The 12,398-nt window shown below is 39.1% G+C and overlaps 1 protein-coding gene across 3 annotated transcripts in view; it reads right to left on the minus strand.

Annotated features, from left to right (window-relative positions):
• LOC105675425 (metabotropic glutamate receptor 2) overlaps positions 1 to 12,398 on the minus strand; it is a 127,196-nt gene that overhangs the window by 72,165 nt on the left and 42,633 nt on the right. For all 3 annotated transcript variants that reach the window (XM_067355582.1, XM_067355581.1, XM_067355583.1), the window contains one exon: positions 1,736 to 4,831. In XM_067355582.1, the coding sequence (XP_067211683.1) occupies positions 1,736 to 4,799 (3,064 nt within the window). In that variant the 5' untranslated portion in view covers positions 4,800 to 4,831. The remainder of the gene's footprint in view (positions 1 to 1,735; positions 4,832 to 12,398) is intronic.

The following is a 12,398-nucleotide window of genomic DNA, read 5'->3' on the forward strand; positions in this document are numbered from 1 at the left end:
GCTCGATGTTGCGCTACTTTAATTCTAGCATTAATAAAACGCGCGGAAACGCCAGCGAATGATAAATTACAAAGCTTTATCGTACGCTGGCGTTTCTGTAGAATTGTCGGTACCTTGGGAAAAGCTCGATGGAGCTTTTTCAACTTGAAAGCTTACCGACAGCGGATAACTGCGTGTCATACCATTTCAAGAATGCAGAACGTTGGCCTACTGATAGTTATTACCGCGTTATTTATCCATGATAAGTACAAATCTCTACGCTCAAGTATAAAATGATTATTAGGTATATAATTGATGCTCCGCTCGTTCTGAAATCCCGAATCAGGTGTCAAACTGACGAAAATGCATTTTCTATTCCAAGAACTTTAAAATTGTAATTATGAGTATATTATTAAGTTATTTGTCCAACGTGTAGACAAAGAATCATATATGAGAAAATTGCAATTCCTATTTTTAAGTTTAATAGTTCGCACATCTCTATTATTCTCTGTATTATGTTCATTATAGAAAAAGAGTATGGTGAAATGAATGAAGTAGCTGGAGCGTTATTCATGTTTGTTGAAGAGAAACTAGTTAAAAGCAATTTCTCTGTATTCTTCATCGCATGAGTGCGTTCGAAAAGGATCAACTATGCTGCTTTAGATACGTATATGCAAGCGTGTATATATGTATACATATGCTTTCCGTCGAGCATATAAATCCAATCGTTGCGCCGCGTCAAGGCGATAACGAAATAAGTCAATACAAGTTCGTTCCACCAGAAATTATGCCGCGGCGGTCTCGCTAATGCAATTTCCTGGCTGGAAATTTCTCCAAAGATATTATAGGCTCGCGTCGACATATAACACTTTCATTAATGGCAGCAATCGAAAATTCTCTTCCAGGAAAACACTCGATATTTATACTTGATTTTGCACAGACGAGCAAAATTTCGCGCTTGGGTCTAATTTCAGTTTAAAAAGCGAAAGAGAGAGAGAGAGAGAGAGAGAGAGAGAGAGAGAGAGAGAGAGAAAATAAATATGTAGAAATCATGTTGGCAAAAATAAAAGAGAGCAATATTAAAATGTAAAGGGAAAGCGATACAACGATATTAAAGAAGAAGTACTTAAGTCATAAATTGTGCGGTTGAGATTAATATCGTACTTTCCAACCCAATTTATCACGGAATAGAATCAGATATAAATTTTACAAGCCCTAAATTTTTCATGCTTAGAATTATATGACGTCGTTTAAGATGATTAAGGTTCGCCAAGGGCCCAGCCGTCAGTCTCGTTTCACTTTTAGCAGATTTTGGTCCTTTAATTCCAAATATAATTTGTTTCGCGTACATTGTAAGTTATCCACTTTAAATCAAATTTCTTTTCAATTAAATTGTAAATTGTATACAGCGTCATAACTGTATAGTAATTACTTTGCGATAAATTTTAAAGAAGAAGAATCCAAGAATCCAAAGTTAACCCGATCTAGTTTATTACTATTTTCACAATCATATAAAAAGATAAAATTGAAACTTTGCAAAAAGAAAATTGTCATATTTCGTAAAGAAATCTTAACTCGGATAATTTCCAAGTTATGGGTCATTATTTCACAACTTTTTGCTGTTCGACAAAATAAGAAGACGAAAAGAGTTCGAAATAAGAAAGAAAACATTTTCGACAACATCGGCGTAATTAGGCGGAAATAATGAAGCGCGAGGGAGATGAAGAAGCGCTGCGATTAATTGCTAAATACATACCTTTGATAAAATCAACCGCCATTTCAAGACCGTATGTATCCTTGTCACAGTCGTCGAGTATGTGCGCTCCGATTTTGACGCCCGGCACGATCCCCCGCTCGTTGAGCGTGTCCAGCGTATACAGCATAGCCTCCAGCGCCTGCACTCCGCCCTGCGGCATCACAGGGCCGCATGTATAAGTGTCCTCTCTCTCGTGTACCATCATCAGTCCACCGAGAACGAGATCGCCTTCCACCACCGCGCTATGCTTCACGGGCCACTGGTCCTTGAGCGCGTCATCGGTTGTCGACGAACCGACGACGTACTCCGTCGTAATGTTCTCGAAGACACCTCGAGCGGGATCGCTATTCCTTTGAGCAAGTGGGTCGATGGTCGAAACGGATTCGTTACCGTACACGCCGTATCCTGCCCGCGAATTAATGGGTTCGATCGATGGCGCAACATCGAACCCGTCTCCGTTCGTGGTGTGAGATACCTGCACATCCGTTACCCCCGCGACCGAAGGAGCTTCTTTCGGAATAATGAACTTATCTACTTTGGTTATCGCCGTCGATCGATCAACCGTTCCGATTAGGAACGCCGGCGTTTCTGTCGAGCTGCTATTCAACGTTCTCGGAGGGGCTTTTATCAACGGTATCTCTAATGAGACTGAATTATCGGGACTCGGCGTGCTCGCATATTCCTCGCGATCTGTAATTATCGGCGTAATTGATCGCCACTCTTTCGGAATCTCTCGATATTCCGAAGACGACGGTGCTTCGGTGGTTGTGGGAGGTTCTTTCGCGTCGCTCGGCACTTGATCCGCGTTACTTGTTTCAGTGGTCGGAGCGGATGGTTTTGCGGTAAATTCGATGAACGAGTTTGACGTTGTTGCCCTTGTCGCGTCGGATGTCATCCGTGTCTCGCCGCCGAGCTCGCTCGAAATCTCCGGAGTATTGGAAACTTGGTGACGTTTGTATCGTCGATACTCGGAGTTATGTATACCGCTTCGCTGTGAATAAAATCCGCATCCCTTCCGCGCATCTTGATTACTTCCGCCTCGATGTACCGCAACTCCGACGCTTTTTAATCCGGGCTCATCCGCGGGTTCACTCAATGATTGCGCGCGACCATTAATCTCCCGCATCTCGCCGGAATTATCGCTGACGTTTGCTACACCGAGAGCAGCAAATTTGCTTCCGGTTGAAATTTCTCGAGGTCTCCCGACGACCTCCGATTCTCCGTCGATTGTCTCGAAGACGCGCGGCCACAAGATAATATCGACTGCACGATGTTTCCGCGAATATTTCGAGCGACTGCGAGCTTTCTGGTCGAGGGAGCTCCTAAATTTTGCAATCCACAAAGGGTCTGAAACATTCCGCAGACCGATTCGAAACCTTCCACGTACTCCAGCTTCGAGGTCGTTTGTTTGTGGACGCTCGCAGTCCACGCCGGACCGGACGTGGCGCACGTTCATCGGATTCCTCTCCTGCGTGACTGAAATACGCGCTGACGTCGGATAGTATAACATCGACTCATCAATTCTCTTAACAGACAAATTAGTCGGCAACAGATCGCGCGTGCCGTAATTTACGGCCATCATTTCTCCCTTTTCCGGCGCTTGCGACTTATCAAATTTCGCCACTTTTCTCTTCATTCCCAGGGCGATGCTGTTCATTAAAGAGCGGTATTCACGTCGCAAGCCGGATGTATCGCGCGTCGTTCTCAATGCGCGCTTTCTCTCCCACAGAAGAGGACGCTCCGCGTGACTCAGCTTCTTCCCAGCAAGATGATTATCGAGCGGATTTGGCGCGTGAGAAGTAAACGAATTGACAAAGTCCTCGTCTCCTTTTCTATTCATGTTTGCATTCACGTTCGCAAATCCCACCTTTGAATATTTGTCACGTTCGTATATTTCGGCAGTTGGAAACTCATCCGTTTGATAGGATTTAGAATGTTCGTCTCCCGCGGACTTATAGGGACTTATCGCGTTTTCCTTCTCAACGACTTTCCCGTTTGCATTTAAGATTTTGGAGTTAAAGATTAACGTAGTCCGGGCGGCAGGCGCGGAGCGCTCGCACGGCGAGTCCGACGTGATTGTGCTGCCTGCAGCAATATTCGCAACGGCTTCGACATTTCGACTCTGATTTTCTTCCGAACTCGAGCAGTTCGGGAAAGTTGTTTCCGAGGTTTCGGATCCGTCGTCGGTGCAAATCAATTTATTCATTGTGCCGTTTTCCGCCAGCTCGGTTCTCCGGCGGAACTCCCCTTCATTTCTATCACGTCCACGTTTTTCGCCGATGCGCGCGGACTCGATGTCTCTTATAGTTTTCAACTTCGTGACACCGGGATTTTTCGACCTCTTTATAATACTGTCCTTCTCTCTTTGCGGACGCTTTACAAATTCATCGGGGAGGAATGTGGTTGCCCGGTTTATCCGACTGAAAGCTCGCTTTCTCTCACGCGCCTGGCCTTTCCCGCCGAATGTCGGAGAATCGCGCCTTATCGCCGTTTTACGATCGCTCGAGAACGCATAGATCGCTCTTTTTTTACGTTCCTTCATTCCCGAGACACCTTTCAATTCCCGGGATATCGGTGGCGATATCGCGCGCAGACTCGATATGAACTTGCGATAATTTCCCGCATCCCTTGACTTTTCCACAACAATGACTCTTGACAACCGCCGCGTATTTGCAGTTGTCGCTCTCTTAGCAGCCAGCCGAGTGTTTTTATCGTTACTGTCTCTCAAATGCTTCGACGAGGCCATTGCATTTGACATCGCGGTACGTTTTCCGTCGCCGGTGAGCCGTAAATCGCGATTTGCCGTGTTTTTAAATTCCAGAGAAAGTGCTTTTGTCGGCGATTGGCTCGGCATGAAATTCTGCTTCGCGTATCGCAATGTAGAACCATCGATAACTTTCCTATTGGAAGCGAGCAGCGCTGGTCCTTGACGAACTTCGTAGGAAGTGTGTTCATTGTTGATGCACGGATTACTGGAAGCTCGCTCGCTAGCTAAGCCGCTACTCAAAATTAGAAGGATCGTCCATGTGGCCGGGATGGCCGTCCAACCAAAGTTTCGCCGCATCACCTCTCCGTGGCATTAATCATCGCCTGATTCTGAAAAAAAAGAAAGACGCTAAATTAATTAATTTTGCTTACCGTATAATTCGAAAAGACTCGCCGATTGTGTCGGTAAAAAATTTGATTCGTTCTTTCTCTACGCATTATTTTAGAACTCTAAACGATGCATTCAAAGCTACTCTTTTCACAGGAGCACGCAAAATAAAAAAATTAGAGTGAAATTTGCATCGGCTTACTGTTTAGTTAGCTGTGATATGACGCGCGAATCACGTTCAAACGACGGCGAAACAGACAATCTTTGTCTCTTGTCACACTGTTGCGGTATTTGCAATTTGATTTGAACATGGTGTTCAGGTAGATCCGCAACTATGCGCCACTATTGCCTGCGGACGGTGCGGTTCTCTAATTTCGCTGCATTCCGCCGCACTATAAAAGGGGGGAGGCGGAGGGAGTCTACGCGTGGATCCTCGCATCAGGCGATGCTAACGAGTCAGTTGCAATTACCTCGCTAAATCACTTTGAGTCTCATTTTAATCGAGATGGAAATCAGTACTACCTCACTTTTGAGCCGCTGTACAACCATCTGCAATTTAGAAACCCGATTAATATTCGAATTACACCATACCGTGTGACATGACGCGCATGACATTGACGTTGATGAAATATCTGAGCGCGGACTATATTTCTATTTGCATCTCGTATATTCTCTTTCGCGATATTTATAATAGATTAACATGTACTGTTGTTATATCGAAAATTTATTTCAAATCCTAAAAGGGGGGGGGCAAACGCGGGAATTACCTCACGTTGGAATACGCCTTAAACAAACAGTGTACATCACGAATCTCAACTCACCGCAGATCCAGATTATTGGATTTACAAGAAAATACGCATCCATGTCTTGGCTTAGGGTCTAAACTCTTAAGCTTAGGGCTACAGTACAAATATTTACGAACAAAAGAAGATTTAAATCTGCCGGTGAGCCACGTAAAATAAAATGGCAAGACGAAAAGTATCAACGCTTCGAGAATTAGAGGAGATTAATTGCTAGCCGCTCGGCATTTATTTTTAGAAAGACGTTGCGAAGAACAATATTATCAAACGTCAAAGTTTAATATTGCCAATGCTTTCCAATGCGATAAAGTAACGCCACTCATGCCGGGATGGACTCGGCGGATCTAGAAGAGCTTATGCTTCGAGTGATACCAGTTTCGCAATTCTTACCTTCGGTGTTCATCGATTTAACAGAATAATTATTATTTCCTCTTTTGTGTGCATTCTACAATATATTTAAACACTGGTACATATGCATACCCGATATCGTTTGCAAATATTTAATCGTAATTTTAATCGGAACTTACCGTGTTCAATATTTGTTCAGTAGACTTTAATCTTTATTAAGTATACAAATCGATGAGAAAAATATTATTGTGGCAGAAAAACAAACTATATATCCACAATAATGATTAATTCTGAAAAGTTCCGATTACTGGAACATCCATGTTATATTTGGTACTTTAGTCAGAATTGAGAAGATAAATGTCTTCAAAACAATGTTATTTTCTTGAAGAATATCGCAAATATGATATACAAGTGTATGACATTGCAGGAGTATATGAAATGATACGTTTCTGCAAGAGCTTGTAGTTAAGCGTGTCACGTAAACTGCAACTACGACCGGCTTTATGTCGCACGTTCCCGCACCGCTAAAGGAGCAATCCCATTTATTCGCGCACCAAATGGCACAATAAGACACACAGTATCTTAGAAAGCTTGTGTAATATTTGTTTTCAATCCTGTTTAGCAAAACAGTATTTATATAAAAAAACAGAAGATAATTCTCTTGCAAAAGATTGGATTATCGATTGCCGGGCGTATAAAAAAAATTACCTTCAAGACACAGTTGATATTATGAAAAATTCTCTACCTATATATATCGATATTCCTGCACGTTAATAATCTCATTATTCACGATAAAAAGCTCGAGTATCTATAATATCGTAATGCAAGCGTATTGTCAGAAATTTCTTGCGGCTGAAAAGTCAGAGGGAAAAACTTCTCGAGCGATTGTTTCATTGAAATGAAGTAGCAAATAAGTTCCTTAGTGTACTGAGAAAAATACGTGTCTCTCTTTTGCGGGAGCGCCTACAAAGTTTAATCGAAACTCCATGTTGCCTTTGAAAGGCTTTCCTCGTTAGCGGCATGTTCCGGCTGATAATTGTAGCCGCTAGTGCGGTAATACCTGGGTTTGGGTTATTTTCGTCGAGTAGCACTATAAGATTCTTAGATGAAAAGAAAATATACAGTTTTGCAAAACATTGACCGAAACAAATAATTAAACATTTCCCCGCATCGAGAATTGATAAATTTTCATTTTTAAGTACGTCAAATTTAACTGATATCAATTTCATAGAGCGATATAAAATATAAAAATATGTACTATTCCTTAAAGATTTAAAATTTTACAAACCGTAAAAATTACTACTATAAAAAACCTGTCTTTGTTCTAATAAATGCATATTTGTGAGAATTAAAATAAAAAGGACAAATTTGAATAGTAAAATTTCGCATTTTAGAAAAATTTAGAAAACCATATATTAACTCGATGTATGCAATACTAATATTGCAAATTCTTATATTTAATACACGCGATTCTCTTCTATTGTATCGCTATCTCTCGGGTATCCAATATTTGTCATTGGGATAAAAGAGCCTTGATAAGTCGAATGCGAAGAAGAAGCGCGCACATGCTTTTATCTACGCTAGCCAGAAAATGCACAACGTCTCTCCGTAATCCGCCTTTATACGTCCGCTGAGGCAGATGGTCGATATACCTGTCCGACCTTAATGTCTTACCGTCCCAATTCAGCTGATCTACATCAATCCCAAAATTATCCAAGTTTCCCCGTCATTCCGACGATCCACAGTGATAAAGACAGGGCGCAAGCCGTTTCCAAGACAACCGGTTCGAGTTCGTCGGTTTCTGCGCCGTTTAATTACAACTGCACGAGCTTGCGACTATGAGTAAACGAGTGCCGCCCCCATTGGCTCTTTCATTGCGACACGATATTGTGTACAATTTCCGGCGCTGGACCGGTCGGCGTTTGCGGTTTCGCGAGATTGCCGTACACGCCGAACGTCGTATCGCATAATTCTTCGATCCGCATCCTGACGAATCTCGCTTCACGTGCGCGCATCGGGAAACAAGCGGTCGAGCTGAGAAACGCCGCGTTCAATCTGTATGGAAATATGGCGCGCGATTTGTTTTCGTAATTTTTGCCGCGGATTTACGTTTGATTCGTTGCGACTCGCTTTTGTCGCGTCTGCAACGACGCGGGCGAGAGGAAAATAGAAGAGAAAAAAAGGACCCTAGTTCCCACGTTCCCCGTGGGACGACTAGGGTTGCGAATTTTTGCACGTACGAGTTCGCATCGCGGCGTAGCGCTACGTTATGAAATGGCACGTAAAGGCGCGCGGAAAATTAAAAGAATGTTAATGACGCGCGGCATTCGACGAAGGACCGCGAGATGATACGCTCGAAATAATAAGGAATACGCCGAAGGATGCGCTGTTACTTCGAAGATTGTTAAATTTAGTTCTCGAGCGTGCTTGCGGAGCAGACGCAATTAATAAAGTTTAACTGTTAGCGACCATATTCTTACATTGTTTTTGTCCTTGTGAATATTCATTTAATTAATTACCTACAATTTTTTCTTGCATGAAAAATATTTCACATTGTTATTAAAGCTTCTCTCTCTCTCTTAGCATTGCTTTCTTCATATTTATCGATCTTTTCCGAGCAAGCTTAGCGAAATAATACAGCAACGCTCCTGTTTTTAATCACCGACACGTCGTTTTCTTGTTTGCGCAAAGTCGCAAACCTGTCGTTACACTTGCGTCAGTTTTTTTCCTTCGTTGTTGATTAAAAACAGTAGAACAACACTCCATTCTGTCTGAAGACAAATACCTCATGACTCCGCGAAACGATAATCACAGTAGTCGTTTGCACATACATTACAGCACATTTTCTACGCTTTACTTTTGTTTGCTATTTGTTAAGTATAATCAGACCATTAATCAAACTGGACTCATGAATAAAGAGAAGGTTCGCCAGCTAATATAATCATTAAGAGTGACTATGTCGAATGTGTCGAATATCTAACATTGTTTATAAAAAAGCTCTATTTCCACTAATACCTATTTATTAAAATAATTTAATTACTAATGTTGATTTAATTAACTGTTCGCACATCTAATTTTGCTACTCTTATTTATTCCCGTGACAAGCTTGTCTTGTCATTAATTTTTTTCTCTTTTCGACGTATGTTTTACTTGAATTTCCGCTCGAAATCTTGTTCAATTCATCAGCGGAGTATTTCACTATTCTCAACGCGTGCTCTGTAGACAATGGATCTCAAATGATCCCACAAGCAAAAATTCAACAGATTCAAGTCCAGAGAAACCAGCGTTTATGAATATTCGAACGGAATAAGTTTAGAACTTCTAGAACTATTTCTCTGAAACACAGCATTTGCTTTAATTCGGAAATACAACGAAATTAGACATACGTGTGTTTGTACAAGCTTGTGTTATTGTTTCTGAATGTTGAATTCATGTCTTTAGTAAACTATACATTTACGTTACATGTATATGTAGTTCAAATTATCTTTCATTAGCATCTATGCATGTAAGATACTAAGCGCTAGGATACGCAGATGCAAGTAGAAAAGGTCCGCAATAAAGTTGGCATAACGAGTTGCACGGTATTCGCCCGTGTATGTAATTACATATGCTGTTATCATATTCGCACGCTCCTTATCTCGAGCTGTACATTTTAGTGAATAATATTCACTATTCGTTCTACATTTTTACCTCGAGTGCAGCTACAATGTGATAAAAGCATTTTGAAATTTTAATGCCACATACTCGCGCGCATCGCGTGCATCGTGTTTGTTTTTCACGTTGTGAAAAAACTAACGTGAGAATTAAATAAGTAATCAACCACCATAACTTCTTAATTATACTCTTTTTTTCCTTTGTACGCATGTATCCTTGTATATTTTGTTTCAAAGGATGTGAATGCTTTTGTCATGTATGGTAAAAAGTGCATGTTCGTATCGAGTAAAGGGAATTTACAATTTTCCTGTAACTAAGAGAAAATTACACTTTTTTCTGGTAACCGAAGCTCATACTTGATGAGAAAATCAAACCGTGTACAGCGCTTTGATATGTCAGCTATCAAAGATAGGATTTAAAAAAATACAGATCCGTATAAATGCGAGAAACACAGTTTGCTTTTTACTTATTTACTTTTACTAGAATTTTTACTTTTATTACTAGTAAATTAAAAAGTAATTTAAACAATCAATTATGGAAGTTTTACACGCAGCTGTTGTAATTAGTTTTAAATGCAGTTATTATATTATTTATTGTACACACAAATTTGCTGTCTGTTGTAACAGAAATAAAATTTTATATCTCACAATTTGCTTTACAGAATATTAAAGTAAAATTTGTACAAGAATCACTAAGCACTTAAATTCATTATCACTGTTTTCGCGTGCGCGCGCAAAAAAGCTGCAAAATGCAGTTTTGCGTCACGGAAAAATTTGGTAAAACGTGATTCGATACAATGTGAGCCACTTGCATTTTGATAATATAATTTCGACGTAATTCTCTACGCAATACGATTGAGCAAACGCAATGGAACGCGTTAGATTATTCACGACATATATTGCCATAATAAAAGCAGTTATCGGAAATATCGATTTTGCCGTGCCCATAAATTCATCGTTATAACACGGTATTAAAAAAATATACACGTGCTGAAGTTATCCGGTGTATTCATTCGGATTTTTGCGTGTGAAGTCTGTGCGATTTTCTATTATTTCTATCTCATGTTTTAATAAGATTAATCAGAAAGTTAGGAGATGAAACAACTGGAGAGAAATAGGTGTTTTCGTATGCGTTGAAACAGAGGAACTTTATGAATTTTAACAAACTCCATTCCTTCTCGATATGATGCGCGGCTACTTTTCCGCCAAGTTTCTCTCTAGAATTTTCAAGAATTTTCGATGATAAAAGAACGTGAACTTATGAAAAGTCGTAGATTTATTGCTGTCAAAATTAAGTGAGAATAAAGATCACTGTATCATAATCGACAATAAGCTCTTTTTATTTCACTAATAAAAAATGTAATTTTATTTAAAAAATACCACGAATTAAATAATAATATTTTATAATATTTTTACCAAATAACAAATCAAATACATAAATTTTACTTATAAGTAAAAAAATATGAAACTTGCTAGATTTTATCGCTAAGTATTACGAATGTCAATTATATGTGTTTTTTCTCGGGCAACAATATTGATTTCATAAAAAATAAATTTAAAAAACAGATACATTTTGCATGTTACCACGTTGACCTTGTTCTCATCACAAAATCGATGAATTTTGAGGTCATGTTTGTACAGAATCAATCACTAGTGCTGTTACTCACTGCAAGAATATTGATCTATCTCAATTTACAAATATTTATTTTAAGCGCCGCTTGCTCGATTCAATTTCATAACGAATTATTGTTGCAATATCCTTTGTTTAATTTTATATAATGCCTTGTTTAATCCTATAATAAAATTTTTAATATAATTCTTTATGAAATCATAGCTTTGCAGAATAAACAGCTGAACTTTTAACGAGATCATAAATTACATATTGCGAAATTATCAAAAGAGTAATTTATATGGTTTTCATATTTATAACTCATTATTTTTAATCGTTCAGGCAGGACAATATACCTCATCAATTAAATCACAGTTACGAAGACGCAAAACAAATTATAACCCACAACTTTAACCAGAAGTTCCCATCGTTTCTGCTGCTTGATCAGCAATTTTAATCATTCATGATTCACAGTAATCCATCAACAATGAGGGAGCGTTATTGGATTTTGAACGGTCGGTATTTCTCTACTATTTCCAACGAACGATCATCATCCTTCGAAAATGTTGTAATTGCCTCTAAAGTTTCCGGCGTCGACTTCGTTACGCAACCCTGCGATATATTCCCCACGAGTTATCGACATATCAAAAGTTAGTTGAATAATTATTCGTTTTATATTTCTTGCGAATATACGAGCCATATGGAATTAAGTTATTCGCGTACTATCTATAAAACAAAAGAAAATGTTACAACATATTGAAGATAAAATAAAATGCCTTTCATTGACCATGCATTTTTCTATCAAAACTGCGACAATATGTTTCTTGAAAATAAAGAAGTTATTTTTTTGGCACCACGATATGAGAATAATTTTTAAATTTATTTTAAACAAATTGAAACGTAAATATAAAAATTCACTGTGGTTAGTTGTTTTTCTTGCGTTTTCAATAAAAATAAAGGATATGCAATTTTGTATCAAAGAAGTTTTATTTTCTATTTTTGTTGATTTTGTGATAAACCATAACATTCTAGAAGTGAAATTTTTTTAGATAAAATAAAATATAATCGTTTTAAGAACATCTGTGCGGTTGTATTATAATTGCTAATTATTATACGCTAATAATACCACGAAAGAAACTTGAAAATTCAAAAACTTTTT

Source organism: Linepithema humile, chromosome 5 (assembly GCF_040581485.1).
Source record: "Linepithema humile isolate Giens D197 chromosome 5, Lhum_UNIL_v1.0, whole genome shotgun sequence".
Taxonomy (NCBI): domain Eukaryota; kingdom Metazoa; phylum Arthropoda; class Insecta; order Hymenoptera; family Formicidae; genus Linepithema; species Linepithema humile.